Source organism: Columba livia, chromosome 4 (genome assembly GCF_036013475.1).
Source record: "Columba livia isolate bColLiv1 breed racing homer chromosome 4, bColLiv1.pat.W.v2, whole genome shotgun sequence".
NCBI classification, from domain to species: Eukaryota; Metazoa; Chordata; class Aves; order Columbiformes; family Columbidae; genus Columba; species Columba livia.
Window position 1 is genome coordinate 42,281,679 of NC_088605.1, and position 27,651 is coordinate 42,309,329.

Genomic DNA, 27,651 nt, shown 5'->3' on the forward strand with positions numbered 1-27,651 from the left:
GAGAGCACAGTTCATATTATAAACTCCAATATACTGTGCACATGAATATCTGCATTATAAACAAACAAACTTTGTCTTCCAATCTCATTATATGTAGCCAGTAACAGAAGCAGGTGGGTTACCAAATAATAATTTCCTGTTATGAGGGTTTTTTGGACAGTTTCCTACTGTGTCCCAGTTCAGCATCTCCTTGATGACAGTGATCAGCACTCTGAGAAGTAAAAAGTCTAATTTTTGAGGAAATTACTGGTGTAGTTTGTTCATGACTAAGAAGAATTGGAAATAACTTGCTTTGTGCACCCTGGGACTATGTTTACATTTTTGCAGCTGATGATAATTAGCATTTTCCAGTCATCCTTTGATTAAGAGGTACACTGATCCTTCTTGTCAGTCTGTGTTCCTGGCTGCTACCCAACTTTCTTTTCCTGTTCTACCAGTGTTGTAACTGTGTTGCTTGTACTACTGAATTTTGTTCTCTAGCTAATGCTCTCATCTAGAAGATTGTCCAGGTCTCCCTGCACTGTGCCCTGGCCCTTCTCTGTGTTGACTGATAGTTTTGAATCTTGGCCAAGAACTTGAATCCATTCTTACTGAATGACACTGGAACTCTTTAAGATTGTTGGATTCAGGTTTGCAGCATTGAACCCAAAACTAAGCAAGTGGATTCTGCTTCTTACTGCATTTTGATGTTTCTTTTGTAAAGACTGTTAACCACCTTCTGTTAGAGAGCTGTTAAAATGCCTTCTAAATGTGTGCCAGTAAGAAATGGGAAATAATGTGAAAAATAATGGAAAATAATACTTTAAGTGGCAATGTCTTTATTTACCCTGTACTCTTTAGCATTTTTAGTGTGTTTTTTTTTTTTTTTCCTGTAGTAAACATAACCAAAAACCTCAATCACCATTTCCTGAAAAACTACACTTGTATTTGTGCTCTGAAGTAATGCATGGACAACAGCATTTTAGTTTTGTGTTTGTATGCTGGTGGGCATGTGCAGCCTGGCAGCGTGGCATTCAGATTACTTCCACAACTACACCAGTAGGAACATAATTTCATACAGTGTAATGAAATGATATCATCTTTATATTGCTGAAGGTCAGCAATGTTTGTAAGCAGAGTGATGGCGGTGAGGTTGGTGTTCATCATGAAGGCAGAACTACCTGAACTGGAGAGGCAATAGGACATCCTAGCACGTGTAGGCGTAAACACAAGCTGAGTACCGCAAATTAGAATAAACATAGTAGAATCCCTGTCTGTGTAGTGAGTTGCTAAGTGTAAATAGCAGTTTCTTGAGTGGATGCTTTAACTGCATAATTTCATTTATTTTGTAGAGTAAATGGGTTAAATATACAGTCTGCCCATTCTGCATAGAAGTTTGTCATTGAATTTCCTATTTGTTTTTATAAGATATAGCTACATTTAAACAAAAAATTCCAAATTGTTACTCTTACTTGTGAGAGAAATGGGCTGTTCAAGCTACTGGCAGTTTGTAGAACATTGCAATTCTTCCCTTATCCCCTGTTTCATGGGTACACTGTCGTGAAATAAGTCAAAAGTACGCTTGGTTTAATTTAGATGAAATAAACTTAGTGCAAACACTGTATTGGAGGCATCCAGGAAAGTTTTTGGGTTTAACAGTGAAAATCAGAAGTTGTTTTTGATTCTGCTATCTAGAAGATAAGGAAGATAATTGGTTGTAACAGCCAGAGACCACATTTTATCAAATTTACCACTGTTCTGTCATTTCATATTTCACTTTCATAAAATCTAAGTTTCAGCTATGTAAACTTCTATTTGGTATACTGTGCATATTTTAGTTCAGTTTCAGCTATTAGTGTTTAATTTTTTAACTTGCCTTTTGCCTTGTTCCCTTTCATGATCTTGGATTTTTAGGTGTTCTAAAAATGCTTGGGCAGTATATCTGCACAAACTGTGCAAGTGGCAAGTAGGTTCTTCCATGTTTGCTCTGACTTCTATTCTAACTTCTCCATGGAGGAAAAAGAAGACCTGTGCTTAGTAAAGCTGTTGATGAAATAATGTGTAATAACGTGCAATATCCTATGAATGGCAACATAGAAAAAAAATATGCCAAGACATTAAATTGAAATGTTTAGTGTATTACTTCCTTAATACCTTTAATACACCATTATTCATATTACATCACATGGTACTTCTCAGAACTTCAGTCAATTATAAAGTTAAAGGTGAGCAAAGGGGATAGCTACCAAAAACCCCTTGAGGATCTAATAACATGAAGGCTACATTCAAATCTATATCAACTCTGTATAATATTTAAAATGTGACTTCTAATGTGGCATTTCACAGCCATTTGTTCTAATTTGTGAAGAAGGCAAATTCTACTTACATCTTTTAAACAGCTTTTAAATTTTGCTTTTGATGAGGACTTACTTGCACAAGAGTTCTGACTAAGAGTCTTATATTCCTGAGGCTCTTCCATTTGAAGCCAGCCCACAGTGCAGAACAGGTTTTAAGACATACTGGGCCACATAGCAGAGAGCAACAGGTTTTCCTATTCAGGGGAAAATGTATCTGGAAACCGATCCATGCCACTCTGAAATATTTGTACTTGGCTAAAGATCTCTTTCATATTTGCCCTAGTTTGATAACTTTGTACTGCAGTAGGTTTAAACTTGTTGTTGCTTTTGTTTTAAACTGTGAGGGATGGGAGACCTAAAGGAATTTTTCATATATGTAACAATTTCATTTGATTCTAGCATCATGTAACTACAGGATGCTGTGAAGCCCACAGGACTGATTTACATCAGTCATGTTTGGTCTGCATTAGACAACTGCTAGCTGCATTTTTAATTTAGGTGTCAGAAGCTTCTGCTAGTTAAAGTGACTGTACTTCATCCCAGTTGGTCATTATCTGGTACTGGTATCCACTTCCACAGCTGCTGTAGTGATTAGACTTTGTACCTAAGATGCAAATATAAGACAAGCTGAAAGTCACAACAAGTAGTCTGCTTTAAATTTGCTAATATGGATGCAATTTGTTTTTTCTGCTCTTTTTTCCTCTCAAAACTTCATGTAAGAGGGTAATTGCTGTTTTAAGGGAAAGTGAACCACATTAATTATTGGTAAGTGAAAGTAGGGTCCTTTCTGACTTTTATTTCATAGTAAAACATACTCAATTTTATACTGATTGTCTATGTGGAGGTTGCTTTATTCTGAAATACCTGCAGAAAAATGAAAACTTGTGTTTAAAGAGTTTTATTAGAATTTTTTATATATGTGTGTGTGTAAATGAATAAAGACCCCTGAATACGTACTGGTATGTAACCTTAATTTTTAGCTGTGTGCTGATACAGTTTTGATAGCCTGACAGCAAAATTTCATTTAAAATTGTAAGCAGGATTCTTTTCTTTAGGACTTACCTGTAAATTCTTTTGAAATCTGCCTCATGACAATAGCTCTTATTATTATTATTATTGTTTGCAGTTGTTACATGCTTTACCCTTTTGTAATTTTGCAATCAGCACAGGTCAGAGGTGAGATGCTCAATTACTTTGATGCACTTGTTAGTATCAGAGGGGAAATGGTATGGATCCTTCACAGAAATTTTGGATTACAGAAGGCTTTGTACTTCATACATGGATATATATAGGACTGTGGTGCATCCAGGTGCAGTAATGGAATATTATCTAGTCAAAATTATTTTCATAAAACCACATTGTTTTGTTGTGTTCTTCAATAAAGTTGTGATAAGAACAAATGAGATCATAGAATTATATTTATTCTTCGCCAATTTCTTATTAGCAAAATGAAGGTAATGTAGCTGCTGAAGGTAAAAGTGACTCTTGAGGACAAGGGAGGTATAGACTAGAGGTCAAGTAAGAAGTTTGGAGTATATAGGAAGCATGTTAATAGGTCTGAAACCATTTATGAGGGTGTAAAATCTCCACAGTTAGATAGTAAGGGGAGTACAGTATATAGAGTGTATGTAACTCTTCTGTATTAATTGTGAGGACAGTGAAACTCATTCCTAGATCTCAGGATTATAGGCTGTAGGTCTGTATTTTTTCGTATGTTGTACACTCATAGCCTATGTATCTTTTTAACAAGTAATGCAGCATCCAGCCTACCAACTTCTAAGCATTTTATGTCCACTTTTTTATTTTTTAATTCAACATAGCTTTAAGCTTCAAGATCATATATTGGCCACAGTGCCTCTTATGTATTTTTTTTTTTTTTTTTTTTTCCTGACTGAAAAAGAATTGCCTGTTTCTGACAAAAGTGTTATTTATGCAGGGAAACGTCTTACTATGCTTTCTTCAATTTGAGAATCTGGCAAAAATTTGAGATTCTGTAATTGATGGCAACATGGAAGGGTGATTATATATAAACTGACAGTAAACTGGCAGTGTGATGTTTCCTTCTAATTATGTCACAAAGGGGTTATGTCACTGTTTTTCATTCTCTCATCGACTCTTAAATCACCATGGTGGGACCATTAATCATAGTTGATCAGATTCTCTTCTTACATCAGTGCAGCAGGCTTGTGTAAACAGATATGGTGAGAAGAACATTTATTCCTTATTAAATTAGAATAAAACCATTGTGTATGTATGTAGGGTTAGAGTTCTGATCTCTTTTTGTTGTCTGATTCTTACAGAAAGTCTTTAAGGGATGGTTTGTACAGTGAATCTTCATATTGTGAGTGTGAAAGAGAAGGTAGTAGCCTTAAGCCCATGGGTGGAAGGGGTACACAGAGGTTGCACATGTTGCAGGGTAGAGCAGAAACACAGGGTGTAGCCCCACAGCTAAGGAGCAGACCTACAATGTGAAACACCAGGAAACAGCTCCCTTTGTTTGAGTTTTCTTGATGGTCGCCGGGGTCTGACTAAGGGGAGAATACTGGGTAACTAAAAATTAAATTGGATCCTTTGGGTTCTCTGAGTTGGGATTAGTAGCATTTCAAACCATAGGCGCAGAAGAGGTTACTTCTCTCTTCCGTAGTTACTTGCTTCATGAACTGCAGATTATATTTCTGTAGTTTAAATCAGTTACTAATGGCCCACCCAACACATAGGTCTCTTCTGACATGTCATTTTCACCAGCTCCGGGTCACCAATTCTCTTCTGTTATTGTCATCCCTTCGAGGCTGAAACTCCATCTAACTGCTTTGCTCGGCAGCTCCATACCTAACCAGAGCAGCTGTCATGCTGTCCTTTGTGTGAGGCACAGCACTGAAATGCTGACTCTTTGAGTGGTATGTTTGCCAAAATTAGCGTTGTTTAAATGGAATATCACAGGCTGATCACCATGAGAAAGGAGGGGAAGTGATCATATTTCCTAAGAAGTGTATGCTCATATATAAAATATATAGTATATACAACAATATATGCTATATATAAAATATACAGTATATACAATCATAGAATCATTTTGGTTGGAGGAAACCCTTAATATCATCAAGTCCTACCATAACATAACTCTAGCACTAAACCATGACCCTAAGAACCTCCTCTATATGTCTTTTAAATGCCTCCAGGGATGGTGACTCAACCACTTCCCTGGGCAGCCTGTTCCAGTGCTTCACAACACTTTACATGAATTTTTTTTTCCTAATATCCAATATGAGTATTCTCAGATTCAACTTGAGGTCATTTTCTCCTGTCTTAAAAGTAACTTTATTTACAACTGTATATAATTTTGATAGAATTGTTATATGTATTACAGTTTATAACTTAGTAGAGTTAAGGTCCTGTTCAACAAGGGAGAGGACAGAGATCTGACACAAAGTTTATGTATTTCATCTATCTGAAGCTTACCTCAGGCTTGCACTTTTCATCCTTTGCTCCCTCTTTTGTGAGACAGCTGTGTTCAGCTCCCAGTGACCACCCTGGGATGTAGCAGGAAGTGACTGAAGGAAACACTGGAGCCTGCAAATCCTTCTCTAAATCTTACAAAGTACTTTGAGATTCTGGGAGCTAAAAACCCATGGTAAATCGAAATCAGTAGTTTTGTTGTTTCTGCGAGATGTGTTCTGATGTTATACTGCTGTATTAAGACCTATACAAAAGCTTTAAAATTTATAATTCTATATAGTAAACTTGAAAAAGGAAAGAGGGAGCACCACAGTGTGGGACAGAAAAATGATCCCAACCCCACCTATGCCACTGACTTTTACAGTGTGGTTTTGGATACATCCCGTGTCTTCTGATTGTCCCACTCTGCTCTGCACTGGTGCAGCCTCACCTGGAGCACTGTGTGCAGTTCTGGGTGCCACATTATAAAAAGGATATAAAGCTACTGGAGAGTGTCCAGAAGAGGGCCATGAAGTTGGTGAAGGGTTTGGAGAGGAAGCCGTATGAGGAGCGGCTAAAGTGACTTGGTTTGTTCAGCCTGGAGAAGAGGAGACTGAGGGGAGACCTCATTGTGGTTTACAGCTTCCTCACAAGGGGAGGAGGAGGGGCAGGCACTGAACTCTTCTCTCTGGCAACCAGTGACAAAATCCGAGGGAATGGCATGAAGATGTGCCAGGGGAGGTTTAGGTTGGACATTAGGAAAAGGTTCTTCCCCCAGAGGGTGGTGGAGCATTGGAACAGGGTCCCCAGGGAGGCAGCCATGGCTCCAAGCCTAACAGTATTCAAGAAACAATTGGACAATGCCCTCAAACACATGGTATGAATTGTGGGGTTGTCATATGCAGGGACAGGAGTTGGACTCGATGATCCTTGTGTGTGCCTTCTGACTCGGGACATTCTATGATTCTGACAGTGGTGGTGCTCTCTCTGTTTCCACACAGAGCAGTATGAGGCTTGATTGTTTTGCAACTTGTTTCAGCAGTTAGGGTGGGAAGAACTATGTTCAGCATAAGTACAGTGAGGGCAATCACACGTGAATTCGAAATCTCCACATGGTGAAGAAATGCAGTCAGTGAAACAGTTCAGCAGAACGCGAGCAGGAACTGACTAGATGGTGAAGTATGCTCCTTGCTTTGGACTGGGATTTTTGTTAAATACTTTTTAAGGGCATAGCTTCACTCTGAGGGAAAAAGAGGCCACAAGACTTCATCATTTTAAAAAGAACTAGGCACATCACACCCTTAAGGTCTTTATTCTAACTAACTAAAACAGACACAGATGGGATTAAAGAGATTACTGGTTGACCTAGAAATCTCTGATTTGAATCTCAAGTTCAGATGATTTAAAATGCAGAACTATTGTAATGGTATCAAAAGGCAGGTTCACTTTTTTAAGCTTAACTAGACATGGAAACACACACTACACGAAAGCTCTGTTTTAATACCTCAAAACCACTGGTTTTCTATCAGTGTTTTTATCAAAGAGGTAAGTGATTATCATGACAAAGCAGAGCCAGGTTTAGGGATTCTTAATCCTGTTGTTCCTCAGAGGAAGGAAAAGAGTTTATCTGTAGCTTTAAACCTTTCTGTCATACTAGTGAAGAATTTCCTTTACGTTATTGTATAGTCTAGGATTAACAATGCGACTTTACTAGTCTGCTACATGGCATTTCTTGTCTTTGAATATTGCTAGAATAAATGTGTGTATTACAGCTGTATACAGCTGTCTTGGTAAACAGGAGCTTGTCTTTTTTTCCCAATTAATATACAAAATTCAGAAAATTCTCCTTGTGGACACTGGAAGTTGTTGAAACTTCCATTCAAATTAACTTTGAAATATCAGAGAGTAAAGATGGAATAAACATGTAAGATATCACTAAAAATGTGTAAAGGGACTGTGTAAATGCCTATAGACTTCATTCTATTATTTGTAAATCAATTTCAATACTACAGATATATATGAAATATATATATTAAATATATGAATATTAAACTGTGCACACATACACACACGTCTTGCAGAACCTCTAAATTCCTGGTACAAATTATGATTCTTTGTTAATGTATTCAATAAACCCTCATGTTAGAGTGTGTCAATATACCTTAGTTTAAACCACGGATGTAAAGCTGGGATGTCAGCATGAAAGAGATCCTGATTTCTCTGGCTAGTCTCTGTTAAACTCTTAACTCAGACTGAGAAATAGTAACTAAAGTAGCAGAGCAGTGAATCAACAGTGTTTTTAATCCTCCCCACATGGCTTTGTAAGAAGATCCAAACTGTATATAATGCCATTATTTCTGTTAGAATTGCAAGTGCAACCGTATAAAGCTAGAAATAAAGATTATTTATTTCAAGGCCTAGGTAATTTTTTTTTTTTAATTTTTACAATATTAAAAGATTTTTTCCTCTGCTTTCCTTCCTGTATTATTTATTTATTTATACAGTGCTGAGAATTTTACTTCTGATCTAGTTATCTCTTTAATATTTTTATCACAAATCAGTTTTCCTTGCATTCTTAATATTTATCAACAATAATATATATATATATATATTTATGGAAGTATTAGTATTAAGAGTTTCCTTTCTTCATATGCATTTTTGTAATACAGTACCTGGGATACTCTTTTATTTTTTTTTGCATTTTAGGGGCTGGGGACATGGTGAAACAGTTTTCCCGGGCATTTTGCTTCTTGTAACTGAGAGAACAGAAGCTGTTGGGTGGGAGAAGCTTGTGTAAATGCCTTTTTCAGAGTCAGTGACTACTGTAAAGACACGCGTGTGCCTGCCTTTGGCGTCTCCTGCTGAGCTTGCTTCTGTGATGTCTCAGAGAAAGACGAGCACCGCAAAGGGTTAACTTTTTACTATCAACCTCAGAAAGCCACATTTGCAATCCCTCCCAGTCTTGTCTTCCCTTTTACACCTCATTTGCTCACCGCTGCTCTTCACTTCAAGGCAGATCCTTTGACCTAAGCAGATTATTGTAGATGCATGAAGGACACAGCAAGCTATCCCTGCTTTTAAAGGAGGAGATTTTGGCTCCAAAATAGGACACTAAGCTTTTCAGCCGTATGCTGCTTTACCTAGTCAGCACAGGCAGTGTCTCCGGGTGCTTGGTGGGCTCCTGTGGAATCAGATGGGAAACAAAAGCAGAAGTGGCAGCCGCTGCAAATGTGGGAGCCTGTGCCATTAGAGGGAAGCGATTGCTAAAAAGGGCCTGCGAGACACGGGTTTCCTTGGTTTCCATGACAGTTATTAGGTAACACAGATTGAATTGTCTCTCTCAGTGCTCTGGGGGGCAGGGGGGTGCTCCAGGGACACAGCAGAGGAGTTATGACTTGCAGCAACTCATCACTCTAAGCATGTGAAACTCTCTGGATTATTGTGCCTTACTTCTTTGTCTGCTGTTTCTCTTTTGTGGTTGCAATTTGCTCTGCTTTACTTTTTTTTCTTTTTTTCCTTTTTTTTTTATCTTTTCTTCTTTTTAATGGAAGACCCTGGCATATGCTACACGGTTTCTCAAATACTATTTTCCCCTTTTTATTTAGAGCTGAGCTTGGCAAAGCAAGGATATGAACAATTATACAGGTGGGCTACTCAGGGGGAGTGAAGATATAAGGCATCCAAACAGGTATTGGCAACCTGCAGCACTGTAAAAATGCCCCTCCAGCAGATTTCTGTAGTTCCAGCGCGGGAGACTGCCAGCAATGGGAGAAGTTCAATGGGCAGAAACAAAGAGAAGAGCAAGGAAGTTGAGGTAAGAGGAAGGTTTCAATTTGCTATGGTAGGACCAGTCTGCCTTTGGTAGCCAGTGGGTTTTGCTGCTCAGCAGGATGCAGTGTGCCAGAGACCGACACAGTACACATGGGTGCAGCATGCTGTAGCACACTGAAGCGATCTTCTCTGATAACATCTCAGCATTACAGAAAAAAAAGGAGTGTATTTGAAAAAAAAAAAAAAAAAAGGAAATTGCAAGCTGAATTAGGGGGTTTTAACATTTTTATTTAAATGCATGCATTCTGCTAGTACTGACAAACATTATTCCTAATATGCTGTCAAGCAGCAGTTTCTTTATAATAGGTTGGATAAATAAATAATTTTAATAAGATTTCTATCTCTGTTTAAAAAACCCAAAAACCTCATGTTAAAGCCTGCCTTTCTAATATGCACGTGTTACTCATAGCAAATGTAGGCATGAACTCTATAACTTACTCTTTATTATCGTTTAAAAGGCATCACTGTTTAGTTTTTCATCTCTTGACTTTGTTTGATTCAGAAATATACAGAAGTGTTGTTCCAGCAGTAAATATAATATCCTGTTGTTTTGCAGTTAAGAAGAAACTGCAAATGCATATTATATTAATGGTTAGAACAAAAAAATACAGAAAATCTGTGCAATTTTAATGGTATTTTTACATGTAGGAATCTGTTTTGCTATGTATAGATTAAACATGCATTGTGCAAGACAAAAAAAAAGGCATCTGAAAACATAAGTAATCTGTTTCTAGGTATAAAAGTAAATATATGTAACACAGACATCTGCTTTTTATAGTCATGTTTCTTGTCTCTGTGTTTTTCTGTTCCCTCTTGCTGTATGGAAAATAAGAAACTATTGGGAAGACAAACATGATGTTTTCTAGGTATTACCTAAGAGATTGTGACAAACTGCATCCCTGAAAGAAGTAGTGTTTCAACTTTCTTTTTGTGGTTAGTGTGATGTAGTTTTCGGGAAACTGTTAAGTTCAACAGATGATTGATACTCATAACACGTCTGTGTGATTGCAGAAAAGTACTGGTAAGCTTGCAGGCTTTATTGTTTGTTTGTTTGTTTTTGAGATGCTTTTTGTGCTCAATATTTGGCTTTGACAAGTTCATTGGATGTGATGATTCTGTTTTTTGTTTGAGCATCTATATATAAGCAGTGTCCTTCCCTGGAAGTAGTCCCCGGTTGCTTACTGGTAGCACTGTTGTCAGAGTTTATAATGTCTAGAGATTTGTAGTCTGAAATGGAAAACTTTTGCTTTGGTATTATTCCTCCTTTGATTGATTAAAGGTGAAGGTTCAGGTGAAAACAGATCTTTGTATTAAGACTCAAGATGTGAAAAGCTAAATGTAAAAAGATACCTAGCTTAAAATTGCTCTCTGGCATTGTTTTAATTTGATCATTAGAGTTAACTGAAGAATACGTACAACATTTACGCAGTGATCAGATAAGTGTGATAGTTGATTTAGAGTGGTGGGGGAAGTGTGGAGCTTCTAAATCGTAAGAATTGTCTCATGTGCTTTTCTAGGTTTCTTCCTAGGAGGGCTGGGTTCCATAATTTCAGCAAGACTCTCAGGAAACCAAGTCTTTTCTTGAAAGTTGTGGAAGTTACATGGGATATAAAGCAAAATGGCCGAGATAACTAAATTCATGAAAGTTCTCTTCTAAAATGGATATGAATAGAAAACCGCAAACCCAACCCCAAAAAACTCCCAACCAACCTTAAAGTACCTGCTGCTCATGGAAATGTTTTTGGTGAACTGTCCTCTGCTGAATAGGGCGTGATCATTCTGCTTAAGTATCTCTTCATCCCTTAGGGTCTGTGGCTGGGATTTCTGCAGAGTAAAAACTCCCTAATGCTATTGATAGAGATCATAGATCAAGTGGTAAAGACTGTTTTCCCCCTAATATCTAAATTACAATGATGTTAAAGTTTGTTTTGTGAATGTAACTTTAGAGTAGTGAACCAGCCTTTTTATTGTCCACACAGAGGTTGCTCGGGCTTATGCAGATGGTCTTCTCTCCCTGCAGTTTCTCCACAGCATGGATCTCACAAGGGGAAACCTCCTTGCTTGTACTCCGTGTTTCTGTCTCTGTGAGTGAGGGTCTTCTTTGTTCATGGTATACACTGATGCTGCTTCTGCAAGTACCTGCTTCCTCTGCTTTCCCATTAGCAGGCATTTTGAGGTGAAAGAGTTAAATAAAGTTGTTGAATGGGCTTGGAGCAGTGAGAGCACCAAGCTAGTTCATGTTCAGGGAGTCATGAAAAAATGAAATGTCTGAAATGTCTTCCAGCTGCTAGAATAACAGTTGTTATGATAGTATGCCAAATTCTGTTATTGCTAGAGAATTTTATACATTAAATTTTATACATTAAAATTCATGAAAAATAGTTAATCTTTTGTCTAATTGCAGAGCTCACTGCAGCGAACTATTTCCAAGTTCACAGTAAATTACATAAATCTGGCTGACTTAAGAACCTCAATTGCATATGATTCATGATGCAAGTCATTCTATAAAACTTCAGTGATCGTAGTTGCTCACAGACTTGTTTTATCGGAATTTCTTAATGTCTATGCACAGTTACAGATGATTGCAAAATACTGATCTGTTTTTTAAGAATACCAATAAGTGCGGTATTAATTATGACCCACAAGCGCTCATAATAGATATCTGACCAATATTAGGATGGCTAGAGAGAGTTTTTTAAGGCAATGTTCCTATGAAATATCATTTGTGGAAGCAAAACCTTCTCTGCAGTCTATTCCTGTAATTTTGGGGTGATTTGCCTCAGTAATTAGTGGAAGTTGTAGCTATCAATGGATTTTGCATCAAATTTAAATATAGAGCTTCTTCAAGTATAGTCTAAAGATGATAGAGGTTTTTTCCATAACAACACACTGAAAATCCTGTGTTGTATAACCTGTTGTAGCAGCTCTGCACTACATTTCCCTACGCAGGTATAATCTTCCATGGGTTGGTTTTGCTGATTTTAGGAAGGCTTAACAGTCATTAATGTTACTTGTTTTCGCCAAACCATTTAATCGAGCAAGTTGTCTTTCTTTCTTATTCTTTTACTAATGCTATTGGAAAGGACTATTGCTGAAATGAAGGTTAAAGTGTAGACTATAGGGTCCACAACATGACATGGACTTTTTTGGTATTTAGTAGTTAGTTCAACTTTCTTCAGTATTTGAGAAAAATCATAAGTATAGAGTAAAATGTGTAACTGTGATTCTGTGATGGGGAAAAAAACTTGGGTGTCTGTTTACAGAAGAGCTTGTTAACGGAACTGTTGTGCTATGTGACTTAGAAATCAAATTATGTCATTAGGACTCCAAAGCTGTTAAGTTTTTGAAAACATAGACTTCAGTGCTTTGAGACCAGTCCCATAAATAAATGCCCCCCATTTTATATCTAATATTTAAGCAGCTGTGGTGGACTTCTGGTTGATTTTTTTCTCTACTGTGATAAAAAAAGGCTAAAGAAATGTATATGTTTGCTGAAGAATATGGTTGATGAAATACCTGCTCTGGCTGCTAATTTTATTATTTCTTTATTAACATGTACTGTGAGGTTCATGAAGTAGCCTCTGTTTACATTGTTTTGTGTACCAGCATCTATTAGTATGGTAAGATGAGTTAACTACAGAAAGAACTTTTCGGACAGCAGAGAAAATTGGGCATGACAACCTTGTAAAGATAAGCAAAAAAATAGTAACTAACACTAATCTAGAGTTTGCTAGGGTCATAGCATAAACTACCTTAACTACAGTGGAAATTAAACTTGAATATTGTATACACAGAGTGGTAGGAGCAGGTTTATAAATGCCAACAATAAAGGTCATGAAATAACAGAGAAGATATTCCTTGCTGCCAAACTAGAATTTTTCCTTCATGTTATAGACTCTATACTTTTTCAGCTCAACCATTATTTTTCAAAACGTAGTACTGAAAAAATTGCGTGCTGTTTTTAGAAGAGTTAAAATAATGAACTCTAGCTCATGGGGAGCAAAAATTAGTTCTATTTATCTGAGTGTGATAATCTCAGAGTAAAAGATATTTTAACAAAGAAGGCTGTGCCAGACACAAGTCAATACTGATATGCTTACCTTCAAGAATTATCTTTAAAATAAAAGAAAAAAAGCCTTTAGAAATGTAATATGGCTTTTGGACACATCTGTATGGTAATTAGACTTGCCTGTTGTAGTGATAAGTCTTATGTCCATTGACCCAAACCCAGTATCCTTAAGATGTTACAGTATTTTATATTCTGTAGTTACTATTAACAAACAATGAATTTGCAATGTTACTGTTGTTTTATTTTGAAGTTTTGATTCTTTGCAGAGGATCAGTACTGCTTCTGACATACTGGTAAAATAAATGTTCTTTTCTACTTATGCCTATTACGTTTCTATATCTCAATATGTTTTGTTGTTCTGACAGAGGTGATGATGAATACTAGTTTCCTTCACAGAACTTTGTGATTGCACAAAATGCAATAAAATGCAAGGAGGAATTTTATTTTTCGCTAACATGTTCAAAAAATAAGTACTGCTACATTTGTTTTTGAATCTACCTGCTTAAACATCTTTCTCTTTCCCTCTCAGACCATCACCCCAGTGTTTGTCATACTTTGGCAGGAAATTGAATTCTGTATTTTGCACAGTTCCGTGCTGTGAAAGAAACGCTTGCACCCCTCTCTGTTCTTAAGCAGTGTTTTCATCGCAAGACAGCAAGAGATCTGCAACTTTTGAGGCCTTAAATGTTATCAGGGAAATACTTTGACATTTATGGAGAGAGTACAGTAGATTAGACTTGAACTTGGTGGTTTTGCTGTACAGCTTGCACCTTAAAAAAAAAATAACAAAAATTCGAATGTGTTGCTCAAAATTATGTGTGCCCATTTACAGGTGTTCTGTTCAAGTCAGAATTGAGACTGAAAGCTAATGGTTATTTCAAATGTCACGTTAGAGTAGGTGCTAACATTTTAAATGCCAGACTGGAGTTACTGCCAACATTTACCTTAAAGCTTGTTAATAGTTTAGGAGACATTGACATGCTTTTGAAGGGAGGAGGTGGTAGCTGAGTGATCTTAATGGGAATGAATTGGCTTACATTTACCTATGTTATCTCACTTGTTACTTGCTTAGCTTTAAATAGAAGTAATGGTAGATTAAACACTTTTAAAGGCATATACTTTCTTGTGTGCTACAAAGAAAGTAGTGGTTGTACCTTTTTATTAAATTATTTTCATGGCAGTTGTGAAGTATATACAGAGATATTTGATACTTCAAACATGTCATTAGCAAAAAAGGTTAACATTTACATGTCTGTTTATGTAATGTTATTGCCTTACAACCTTAATTCAAGCAATGTAGTTTGTTGTGGTTTTGTTTGTTTGTTTGGTTGGTTTTTCATGGGGAGGCACAATAATTTGTGTAATTAAAATTTTTAGTGGCTTTGATCACTTTACCAAAAGGTTAAATTAGAGTAAGTCCTCATGTATTAGAATGTCAGTCATACCAGTACTAATAAAATAGCAGATACTCCTCCTCTGGATGGCGTGAGATATATGGCACAAGGAATAAAAGCCTTAGAATTCCAATAAATTGATGAAATAATTCTTCAGCCAGATAGCAGATGTGTGTGGTTTTGCTGTTGATTATCTAAAATTACTTTCTTAAAGTTTCCTAGGTATAATTTAACAGATAAATAGACATGACCATTTGTTGTATAACACACAGGTGTGTTTTGGGTTTTTTTGTGTGTTTGGTTTTTGTTTGTTTGGTTTTTTTCTCTTTTTTTCAGGAAGAGTAAGGATGTTTGTTTTCAAGTAAAGCTGCTTAAAAAGATTAATGTATTTGCAGTCCTTTTAGGAGGTGCAATTTTTATTTAGTGAGAGATGTGGGGTTGGGAGAATGGGGAGGGGGGAGCTCTAGCATATGAATCAGATTGCTGATGTACTTCAAGGCATATTGCTTTTCCTTCATAGTTTTTCTTAATGGAAAGCTCATGTTGGACATAATGCTACATATATGACAAAATCTCTAATCCTTTATATTGACAATATTGTATGTTGTTTCTCAAAAGACATGAGAGGTTATTCTTCTTTTCTTGACATGATCACAGTTTGGACTTCTGTGCTATGTTTGCATGGAAATCCACCTCTATCTGCAATTATAAGACACTGCTTCCTGGTGAATTTTTTCTATTAATTTTGTGGTGATATATTGCAGTTGTGTTTAATGGTTGAAGTTCTCCCAAAGTATAGCTATAAGCCATCCTGTGGTGTGCTTAGTTTTCTTCTTTATCAGTAAGTCTTCTGACTCCTCTTTGGGAACTGTCATTATTTTGCCCTGCCGTGTGATTCTTATGACGGGCGATTTCATAACAGTGAGAGAAAGGGGAAGTGTTACCTAATACAGGCTAGGTTTGTTCTAATAATTCTGGATCCTTGTTCCTTCTCATATTCCTGTGAATAAAAAACATTATTCTGCTACCAGTAAGAAAAGAAGACATTGCTTGCTGTGCTTTTATTAGCATGCTGTAGGATAGTACCACTTCTTTACAGGCTGCTTTTTTTGATAAGACTATGTAATGGCTACTGACTGCATAGTATAATTGTCAGGCTTTTTATGAAAAGAAGGAGGTAAATGCAGATTTCAACTCAAGTTGTTGTATATTGACTATGTGTCAAATACCAGTATTGATTTTAAAATTGGTCTTTTCACTGATAAAAGATCTGAAGCTTAAGATTTCATACCACAGTAGCCTTCTTCCTCTTTATGTTTCTAGCTAATGCTTGCAATTGGCTGGCTTATGTCTTCTGATGCTACTGAAGTTTGGCTACAAGACTCATGAAGAAAGCTTTTCTAATTCCTTTTATCTCTGGAATTCCCAGTTCTAAGAAGTTGAAGGTTTCGGTTTGTGTGTGTGTATTTTCCCATTCTTTCTCTAAAATGGGTCTGAATTTAAAATATTAGGCTTCAGATTTCATTTCATTTGGATTTCCTTCTAATGTTATTTGGAGATTTTACAGAGAAAGAATTGCCTTATTAAAAAGTCATTGTAAATTTTTCCTTTCAAATTGTGTTTTTTAAAAACAAATGCAGCAAACCAAAATCACACAGACACACACAAAAAATCTGTCTTTTTAAATTAGTGATTGTTTGTCTTATCCTTAACCATAACATTCCATGACTCAGGTCCTGACTTAGATTGAAGCCGTTGTTGTAATTGAGACAGTTTCCAGAATGTGTTGTAGTGCCTAAACCTGGTAGCTGAATGGGACTGATTTGGAACTGGAAAAACTGGGAGCTGAAAAACTGATGATTTGCTCTAGGTACCGTCCAAACTGGCTTCCATTTTGAACTGTTCTGTCTGTTGTACATGCTTTTCTTCTGGGGGGTGATGTGTTGCAAATACAGTTCAAATGAAAGTTATCCAAGACAGAACTTTTTCATCAGGAGACTCTGTTCCAAGACTCACTTTAGAAAAGTACTCTGAAATCTAAACAGATTTTTAAAAAGCAGCTTCTCTAGTCACAGATACCCCACCAAATCTTGTTCTGATTAAAGACAACTCTCAGGCATTGAAATCTGGCTGACTGCAACTATTTGATTAGTTAAGAAACAACATCTTAGAGGCTCAAATTGCTTGAGTGTACTGCCAACTTTGCAAAACTTGTGATGCTAGCCCTACAGCGGTATCCAGTTTTGTCTGAATCTAACTATCTCAACAAGAAAATTTTAAATAAAAAGAGATACACAGTCATCCTCCACACAAAATGATATTAAAATATTATTTACAGTAATATTTAATTCTTTACAACAATTAAAAAATAATACTGAATTTTATATGACTTTTTTTTTTCTAAGACTTTCCCAGCTTGAAGGTCTTTCTCAAAGACACTTTGAATGTAGCTCATTCTTATTCTGAAAGCACAGACAACTTTTAGCTCTGTCATCAGCTTTGGAAGTGGAAGGGTGTTCATGATGCCTGACTTCAGTGACTTGTTATAAGCATGTAGAAATACAATTCTAGTTTTAAACACTTGCATACTTCAGAACTACTCAAATGACATGAAACTTGCTTGTTTTCCTTTTTTTATAATGAGGTGATCACCTCATTTGCTGAATTCTGCTTTGCTTGCAGCTCAGGGCATTATTTCAGCACACGGGATGGTGCCCAGGGTCTGTTACCAGCCGGAGCCATCCAGCTCCAGCATTTTGTTGGTGAAATGCATTCTGTTGATATGTTTGCCTTTTTGCAGTGAACTGTGCAGTGCTGGTGAGTAGAGACCAAGTTGTCTGAGTATGCTATATCACATGATAGATGTAGCTAGAGAGGACTGTGATTTCAGAATGTACAGTGTCCAAAGATGAGTTGGCTTGATAACTGCAAAGACTGGAAGGACACTATATCTGTAATGCTGGGTGAAAGAGTTAAAGGTGCTGGAGTTGCATGGGATAGTGATTGCATAAGTTCTGGAAAAGCTTTGGTGCTCTTTCTCAGTTTTCTAACCACTTCCAGCCTTTTGCTCTAAACACAGGAGATCGGACACAAGTGAGAATGTGAATTTGCTTTCCCAAAACCCTGTGGTCAGGGCTATATCATTGTTACAGATAGGCAGCAACAGGAAGGCCTGTTAATATCCTCTCATGCTGCTGCTGTCTCCTAAAGTGAGGAAAGGAGGCCACAGCATGTGTGGGGGCAGTACTGCCATGATCTCAGCCTAACTGCATGTCTTGCCTCAGATGTGTTTCAAGTCTCATTAGTGAGGAATCCCCACTGTAAGCCAGTGTCTGCAGGTTGTGTTGTTTGGCCATCCTGAGCCTCAGTGCATGTATTGAGTCATCACTGGTTCTCTGATGATCCTCGTCGTAGGATTCGTGGGCAATCATTTAATGCATGAAAATAGTGTTCTTTTTGATGGTATTTTTTCTACTGTATCTCTTCCTCCTTCCTCCGTCATCTATAATGCTGTTCTTTGAGTTGTTATAACAGGGACAGAATTTGATGGACATCTCAGAGAACTCTGACTTTGGTTCCACATGTATTTTTTTCTGTGCTTTCATTTTCCTCATCTGAAATCAGTGTGGCGCTGCTCCCTCTGCTTTCATACAACATTCTGAACCCCCCATTGAAGTCCATTTTATAAGGGATGTGGATGAGTTGTGTTGTTCCCCGTGGGTGGATCCTGTAGGTAAAAGTTTCCATGGAAACAATAGACCCTTCAGCCTTTACAGTTCCCACATAATCATGAAAGTTCTGTGTACATGGTGCAGCTTGGCTCAACTTATTTCTCATGTATAGGCTCCTTGTTTATTGCTATTTTAGGCTTTGTTTAAAATACAAGTGTTGGCTGCTTTTCTCTTGTGCATTTGTTGAGTGTGGTCAAGAATTTAGACTACTGGTGTCATTATCTGAAATTTCTGCATATTAACACATAAGAACTAAAATCCTAACTTAGAAGAGGCTGGAAGAATAATGGTAGAATTTTATACAGATCTGTTAAATCTTACGTAACATATTGGTTGGTATTGGTGGTCCCTAGGACATAACTTCTCATTCATAAAATTTCTAGTACCTTTTTGACTGTATGAGTGTTTGAGGATTTTCTTTAGTAATACAGTCTCTATTCTGTATTATTTATACGCTCATGAATCATGCTTCCGGCTTTCTGTGTATTTATTTAGCAGATAGATAGAAGGGCAGTTTACCATAGTTTCATAAATTATTCTGAGATTCTGGTGTTCATTTCTAATAAAATTAAAAATTAGTAGACTGGTTATGACAGTGCTGTCTATACAAAATGTACAAGGAAGAAAAAAGAATCAACATATAAAAAATGGTGGGCTCAAAGAGTGTCATTCTGAACTGTCTGCTTCAAAATATTTCAAACTAAAAAAAAAAAAGTCATATCATTGAGAATGATTTTGTATATTTTCACAGACTGTGTTATCAAGCTTTTTCTCTGCAATCATAATTGCAAGACAGTAGCTTTTAAGAGAAATTAGACATTCTTGCTTAATAGCATGACTCTAAGAATGAGCATTGCATTCCTTACTTTCAGAGATTTCGTAGTCTCAGCATCTGCCGCCAGTCGGACTGGATGGAAAATTCTGAGTTCATTTGAGATCTTAATATAGAATTCTCTCTTCTCCTGAATTGCTGCTGTCCAGGTGTTATAGGAGAAATATGACAGAATCAATTTTATCTCTGAAGCTAATGTAACCTTTATTGTCAAATAGCTAAGCTCAAGTAAATAGATTATGACATAACTGTAAATAGTTACTCTGTTGCTACTTGCAGTACAGTTCACAATGCTGCTATACACAAGTGACTGATCTGTTTTATAAAACCTTGAGGTATCACTTTTGTGTCCATTCAGGAAAAAATGGTTAACATACAGCATTTTGCTACACTCATTTTTTCCTGAATTGAAAAAAGAAATAAGGGAAAGTTTAAACATCTGATGATTCATACAATGTCTTTTGCTAAAATGATTAGGCTGAGTAATATATGTATCTGTGTGTGGTAACTTAAAGTGCGGATAAGTCAAGTGGAGGTTAAACGTGTCTGACTAAAGTTTAACTAAAACTTTTATCTTCAGTGTGACATATTTTTTTGTTCTTGTTTGTTTGTTTTCCCCTTGGCAGCCCTACATTAAACTTGATACTTTCTGGTGTGCACAAGCATATTTTATTTGTCATTCACTTTCAGGCAGAATAGCATTTGACACTGAGTGGAATCAGAAGAGTGAGCATTTAATAAACAATTGCTCTATTTGTACTAGTAATATTACTTTGTTTAAAATAAAAACAAGCAAACCCCACTGATGTTCTAGCTGTTCTATGAAGTAATTAGTCAAAGTACACTTAGCTTTGAAAACAAACACTAACTTCAGAATAGGTTTCATATATCCTTACGTTATTCATAATGAACTTTTTGGTAACACTGAAAATGATCATATTTTCTCACAGAAGTACAAGTGGCATTTTGTGACTTAATAGTATGTCAGTAAATACCTATTACCAGTTTTATCCTTCTTTAGTTTAATGAGAGAAAACCCAAAGTATTTCTTTGGTGTTACTCTGCCTGAATTTTTGTGTTCAATATACTGCCTGAATAATTAGGCTCTTTAAAATAAAGGTTTAAACCAAACCAAAACAAACAACAAACAAACAAACAAAAACAGACGAAAAAAACCTTAAAATGGTTATTTATTAAAAAAAAAAAAAAAAAAAAAAAAAAAATGCAACCTAGTATCTGCAGCAGACTAACTTCCTGAAAACTTAATTTCACTCTGAAGGTTACAAGTAACAAATACAATCTGTGATCTATGAGGGAAAAGTAAATTTTCAATCAGCTTGCATGGGAGTTACAGTGCAAAATTTCTTTGTTCTTCCTCTGATGCTACTAATTTTTCCTCCTTCCAAATTTCTCATTAAGAATATTGAAAGCTGAAATAATGTAAGGAAGAAAGTAACATAGAAAACAAATAGATACATTTGATGTGCTCTAGCTCTGCCTAGCTACTCTGACAGATTGCAAGGAATTGTCAAACTGTAAAAGTGTTCACAACCTTACCAGTTTGGGATCCATGCTTTAAGACTCTGCTTACACTCCACAAAGTGATGACCTGGCTCTGCACATGTGTGTGGAGGCATTGCTGAAAGCCCTTCCCCATCAGAGACCCAGTGATTCAGGGTCAGCACTTAGGAACAACTGTGGACACAAAACAACACTTTCAACTTAGAGGACATTGCTACATTCACTGTCTGACTTCTGAGGACAGGAGAACTTCAGCTAGGAAGAGATTGTGTCACAAAATAGATTTGGGAGCCTTATTTTGTCTAAGCTGATCTAAGTGCAACATAGAAGGTTTTTGCACTGTAGGAGAGATGAGTATTTCAAAACTTATTTGCCTTGTAGCAGGCGCTTCTGGTGGTTTCAACCATCTTATCAGGGAGAGATGTAAGAATACGGAAGTGCACATCTCAGCAGGAAACAATCATGAGCATTCAATTGACATTTTTGGTAATAGGTATACACATAAAAATATGAAAATATATTTAAAAGCTACATAAATGCCTAATCTTGATTTTCACTCTTTCACAAATTAGCAAAACACTTATTTTTGGCTAGTTTTCTATGAGAACTAATCTCACTGTGTGCTGAGTGCGTCAATGACACTGTAATGTCATGGCTGTAAAATTAGTTCTGTAAGACACATTAAGTCTATTCTTTGCTAGGGCTATTTTTATATGGCATATGGATTGTTTTTCTGTGTGTTTCATGAATTTGTAGTGTCTTTTATGGTAATCCCCAAGGGTTTTTTTATACAGCTACCTGGTGACAAAACTTCCCCAAAGTTGTAGCAAATTGAGGCTGTCATAGATGGAATAAAAGCAGCTCCAAGGTTATTATTGGTCTGTATGAACAGTGTTTATTTGTGGGTGACAGAGGATCAAGTTTTGAAAAAACTGAACCTTATAAGAATTCTTGTCCAACTTTACTGCTTGTTTGATGTAAAAAGACTGGATTTGGAAAAACTGGAGGAAGGGTGGCTGTTGCAGCATAAAGGACATGTTCCATTTTATGCACAAAGCAACAGGGAACTTTTACCAGGTGTCCTCATAAAGTGAGTTGTATTTGGTATAATGTTAGGCCACCAAAAAACACGTTATGAAACATTTGCCTTCACTTCTGCACCTGAAAATAATATGTCTGAATAGCAATTATTCATCATGCATGTAAAATTGTGGCTATAAAAACAGCAGAGCGTGTCACTATGAAAATAAAATCTACACACTTGGTGCACTGAGTAGATGCTCCATAAAATTCATCTTACACAAAAGGAAATAAATGCACGGGCTGTAAAGAAGTATGCACCAGAAATGCATTTAATGGTAAATTTCTGGGTTTTCTTCTGTGTAAGAACAAAAGGTTTAAAGGAAAAAGCTGTCCAAAAATCTCCACTTTGGAGAGCTGAACAGCTGGTAGAAAGTGCCCCTTGACAAAAGTGGCCATACTGATCATGTTATTACTATGAGTCTGTGCAACTTTTATGACCATTGGAGAGCAAGAGTCTGCAAGTTGAAGGTGCCAGATAAAAGATCTATGTGTATTTGCCTGCAAGTCTCCAGTGTGACTTCTGTACACAGAAGTCTCTGGCATGGGTTAGAGAATATAGTAATTCTCTAACATATTTCTGCAATTGAAGTTAATTTTTTGTTTTATTTGGTTTAGTATGAAACTTTATCTTGAAGAAAGACTGAAGTTATGCATATCCATGAAGCAATACCTCATCTAGCAGTTAAGAATAGATTGAAAACTCCATTTCAAACAGAAAGTGCTGAAGCTCATAACCAAATGTTTAGAGTATCTACATTGTTTTTACCTATGGTACAAGGCACTGATATGTGGGATATTGTTTTCAAATATGTCTAAACACCAAATAATTACTTTTTGCTCATTCTCCTCGTGTTCTTCATGACTGCATAAAGCCTGTAACTTTCTTCCTATTTGACTTGGAGATTTGGAGTAAGAGATTCAGGGAGTAAAAAGTACACACGACACACGTGAAATATTCCATAGGTGTTAAATGCAGAGTTGTATTGTAGCATGCAGTGTTTGCAGAATTTTCAGTTAATACTAAGTACACTTTCTCAGAGTCAGATGTCTTTTGACTGCACAACTTTAAAAGAGAAGCCTATAGACTTGAAATAGGGAGCTTATGCTAAGGATTCTTGATCTTTGCGTTTGGTGGTCCAGTGGCTCCCACTTCTCAAAAGGATAGTTTAAAATATGGTGATAGCAAAATGTATTTAACTTGAATGATTTATCAATAAATGTTTTATCACATTTTGAGGTCCCCAAGAGTGCAAATTTTTATTGTTATATATTAGAGATTATTAATGGGGATTTAATATGGGGAAGTTTGACACATAGCATAGAGACCATCTAGAGAGGAAAAATATATATTTCTACAAGGGAGTCTCCTTCTCTGGAGATGTTCAAAACCCCCTTGGACATGTTCCTGCTCCAGCAGGGGGATTGGACTGAATGATCTTTCAAGGTCCCTTCCAATCCTTAACATTCTGTGATTCTGTGAATTCAGGGTGGGATACCTTCAAGAACAGAACCACACCATTCCTTGGCATAAAATCCTTTAGTTAAAAAAAAAAAAAAAAAAAAAGCTAAACATGGTGGTTATAGTGGGCTGATAGCAATTTGTTTTGTAAAATTTATTTTCTAGGAAACACACATCCTGTCAGGACACACGCTGATTAAGGCTCGTTGACAGAGTTTTAGATTTGAAGCAGGAGGGAGGTAATATCAGGCTTGCCCACGACAAGCTGTGGAATGACATGCCAAGATTAGAGGGACAGGGTGCTAGCGAGGGTCCTCAGCCTGTTGCTCTGAGGTGTGTTGGGTACACTGCAGCACACTTGAAGTCCTGGAGCGATGAGCCAGGAGCTCCTGAAGTGACAGAAGTCAAGAGGGAAACACCAGTGAAATACCTCAAGGGAACTAAGGGTTAATACTCTAAGAAGGTGACATGGCCATGGCCAACAGCCCAGCTAAAGTTCCTCTACAACAAGACATGCAACATGAGCAACAAACAGGAGGAGTTGGAAGCCACCATGCTGCTAGAAAGCTACAACCTAATTGCCATTACTGAAACTTGGTGCTCTTCAAAGAATTAGTCAACAGGACCTCCTGGGAAACTGCCATCAGGGACAAGGGAGCAGAACAGAGCTGTCAGATCTTTAAGGATGCTCTCCATAGAGCATAAGAGCTCTCTGTCCCGAGGTATAAGAAATGGGGTAAGAAAGGCAGGAGACCAGCATGAGTCAGTCGAGATCTGCTGGTCAAAATAAATGACAAGAAGGAAATGCATAGGCAGTTGAAGCAGAGACAGGTGTCCTGGGATACCCACTGTAAGAGAAGGTCAGGTTTGTGATCACCTAAGGAACTTGAATATACATATGTCGATAGAACATGACAAGAGGCATCCCAGAGTCCTGAGGGAACTGGCTGATGTAGTTGCCAAGCCACTGTCCATGACATTTGAGAAGTCATGGCAGTCAGGTGAAGTCTCTGGTGACAGGAAGAAGGGAAACATTGCACCTGTTTTTAAAAAGGGTAAGAAAGGAGGACCCTGGAAACTACCAACCTCTCAGTCTCACCTCTGTCTGTGGGAAGATCACGGAACAGATCGTCCTAGAAGCTATGCAAAGGCATAAGGAGGACAGGAAGATGATTTGAGACAGCCAGCATGGCTTCACCAAAGATAAGTTCTGCCTGACCAACCTAGTAGCCTTCTATGATGGAGTGACTACATCAGTAGACAAAGGAAGGGCTATCTGGACTTCTGTAAGGCCGTTGACACAGTCCCTCACAACATCCCTCTCTCTATATTGGAGAGATATGGATTTGACAGATGGACTGTTCAGTGGATGGAGAATTGGTTGGATGGTTGCACCCAGAGAGCAGTGGTCAATGGCTCAATGTCCAGATGGAGATAGATGACAAGTGGTATCCCTCAGGGGTCTGTATTAGGACCACTACTCTTTTAATATCCTCATCAGTGAAACAGACAGCAGGATCAAGTGCACCCTCAGCAAATTTGCAGATGACACCAAGCTGAGTGGTGCAGTTGACTTGCCTGAGGAATGGGATGTTATCCAGAGGAACCTGGACAAGCTCAAGATTTGGGCCCATGTAAACCTCATGAGGTTCAACAAGGCCAAGTGCAAGGTCCTGCACCTGAGTCAGAGAAACCCTGGTGTAAATACAGGCTGGGAGATGAAGGGATTGAGAGCAGCCCTGCAGAGAAGGGCTTGAAGGGATTGAGAGCAGTCCTGTGGATAGGGATTTGGGGCTATTGGTGGATGAAATGTTGGATGTGTGCTGGCCATGTGCGCTTGCAGCCCAGAAGAGCAACCATATCCTAGGCTGCATCAGAAGGACTGTGACCAGTAGGTCGAGGGAGGTGATTCCGCCCCTTTACTCTGCTCTGGTGAGACCCCACCTGGAGTCCTCTGTCCAGTGCTGGAGACCTCAGTACAGGAAAGACACAGACCTATTAGAAAGGGTCCAGAGGAGGCCACAAAAATGATCAGAGGGATGGAGCACCTCTCCTAAGAAAAAAGGCTGAGAGTTGGCATTGTTCAGCCTGGAGAAGGCTCCAGGGAGACTTATTGCATGCTTGGAGTTCCTAGCCTTTGCTTACTCATTGTCAAAGGTATTTGCTGATTCAATCTGCTATAACAACAGCAAGAAAAACTATACTAAAAAAAAAGAAAAATACTGCTTTCCCCTGACAGTATTTGTTTTAAAAGAACCCCTTCTGAGTATATTGAGAATACACTCTAAGTAAGATTTCATTTTTTTAGTTTCATCATGCAGTGGCCAAAATCTTAATTCTGTAATGAATTACAGTATTGTGATTTTTCTTGTGGTTTGAAGTTTCCTAAACGCCTAAATCCTGGGGGGTGGGGAGGCAGAATTTAGATAGTAAACAGCGTTTTTTTTTCCACTATTGTCTCTGCAGCTTCTGAGATTATCTGCCTTTTTTTCATTTTTCTGGCAAGGATTCAAATTTAATGGTTGTAATAATTTCACACTAAAATAAGTTCTGTGTGTGACTTTTAATGACTGCCAACTGTTAAGATACTACTGTTAAAATTATTGCATGAGCTAGAAATTGTCGAGTAATTTTTGTGCTTTCCTTTTGCTTTCCATTTAGTTGCAGTAGATTATGTACCAAAATATAGTCTTTATTTAAAAGTTTCCCTCTTCAATGTCTAGTTTTATTTCAGTGTGTTGGCTGTTCTGATAATACAGTTTTGTAGTGCTGTTAAGTCAGATTGGTGTTATCTACTGTGTAAAGTATAAATTACCGTCTGATAAAGCAATACCCACACATCTGTAATCAGTTAATGGATAGCTATTATGCGCATATGTTTCCTGACATACATCTCCCATTTGAAGTGCTTTTTATTTCCAACTGTAGTTTAACAACGTTCATTTCTATAGTGAGACCCCTCATTTTCCATTTTGTCCAATGATGCAGTTTAGTGCTGGTTTCTAACATATAATAGCAGTTAAGGAATTTATCTGACCGAGAACACAAGAGCTTTAGTTTCATTGAATTTTGAGGATTGGCACTTTGAATTTTCAGTATTTGTGACACATTAAAAATATTGATTAGCATAAATTGCATCTGATTCCCCTATTTTGCTCTCCTCTTTCCAATAATTGCTGGAAAAGTCTTTAGCATTTGGCTAGAAGCCAGCAAACAATTGATGTTGTACATGTTTTACTTCACCCTTCTTTTTTTTTCTTACTAAAAGGAGGTGAAATCAAGCCCATTAAAATTTGAAATGTGCAGATCAGTAGAGGGAGTGCAGGTTTTTGTTTTTGCTTCATCAGACACCCTCTTATTTTGCACAAAACCTTACAGTATTTGGGTAGTCATTTGGAAACACTGGGTGACTTCTAAATTTCTCTCAGTATCACTAGTTGTAAAACTTTTGTCTTACTCTCCACAGTTTATGTTATTCAAAAACTTTAAAACTGTTCTGCTTCCAAAATGCAAATGACCATTATGCCATTTAAGAGCAAACAATAAAAATGTAGTTAGACAGGTAAAACAGCCAAATTTACAGCCCTAATAAGCTGAGGTAGACACATTTGAGAGGAAGAAACAGGTTTTATTGTATTGTACTAGCAATGAAATACTGTAATCCTTGTGGCAGCTCCTTGCCACAAATCAGATTGAAAAATAAAAAGAGAGGATACAGTTTTGGTAGCTTTGTGTGCCTTTTAATATTATTTGTTAAATATGAATCTTACAGTGATCTAGATAGGGAACAGGTATAATGGTACATTCCTATGTTATTAAAAAAATAATCCCTTTTGTGATTTCTAAAAGCCAGATACTGGGGAAATAAATTATTCTGAATGAGAAACTAAATCTCTATACAGTAAGAAACTTATTAGAAACATATTAGACTTCTACACAAAAAGTATAGTTTCTAAAATC

At 37.2% G+C, this 27,651-nt stretch overlaps 1 protein-coding gene across 15 annotated transcripts in view; it reads left to right on the top strand.

The window, feature by feature from the left end:
- The window catches only part of MARCHF1 (membrane associated ring-CH-type finger 1), a 240,520-nt gene that overhangs the window by 89,461 nt on the left and 123,408 nt on the right, over positions 1-27,651 (top strand). For 7 of the 15 annotated variants that reach the window (XM_065061402.1, XM_065061408.1, XM_065061414.1 and 4 more), the window contains one exon: positions 9,377-9,585. The exons of 5 other annotated variants lie outside the window; for them this stretch is intronic. Coding sequence is in view for 4 of the 10 variants with exons in the window: in XM_065061408.1 (XP_064917480.1) it covers positions 9,487-9,585 (99 nt within the window). In the remaining 6 variants the exon portion in view is untranslated. Of the gene's footprint in view, positions 1-8,760; positions 9,088-9,376; positions 9,586-27,651 lie in introns of those variants that run through there. 3 more of the 15 variants (XM_065061409.1, XM_021281207.2, XM_065061416.1) reach the window with 3 other exon arrangements.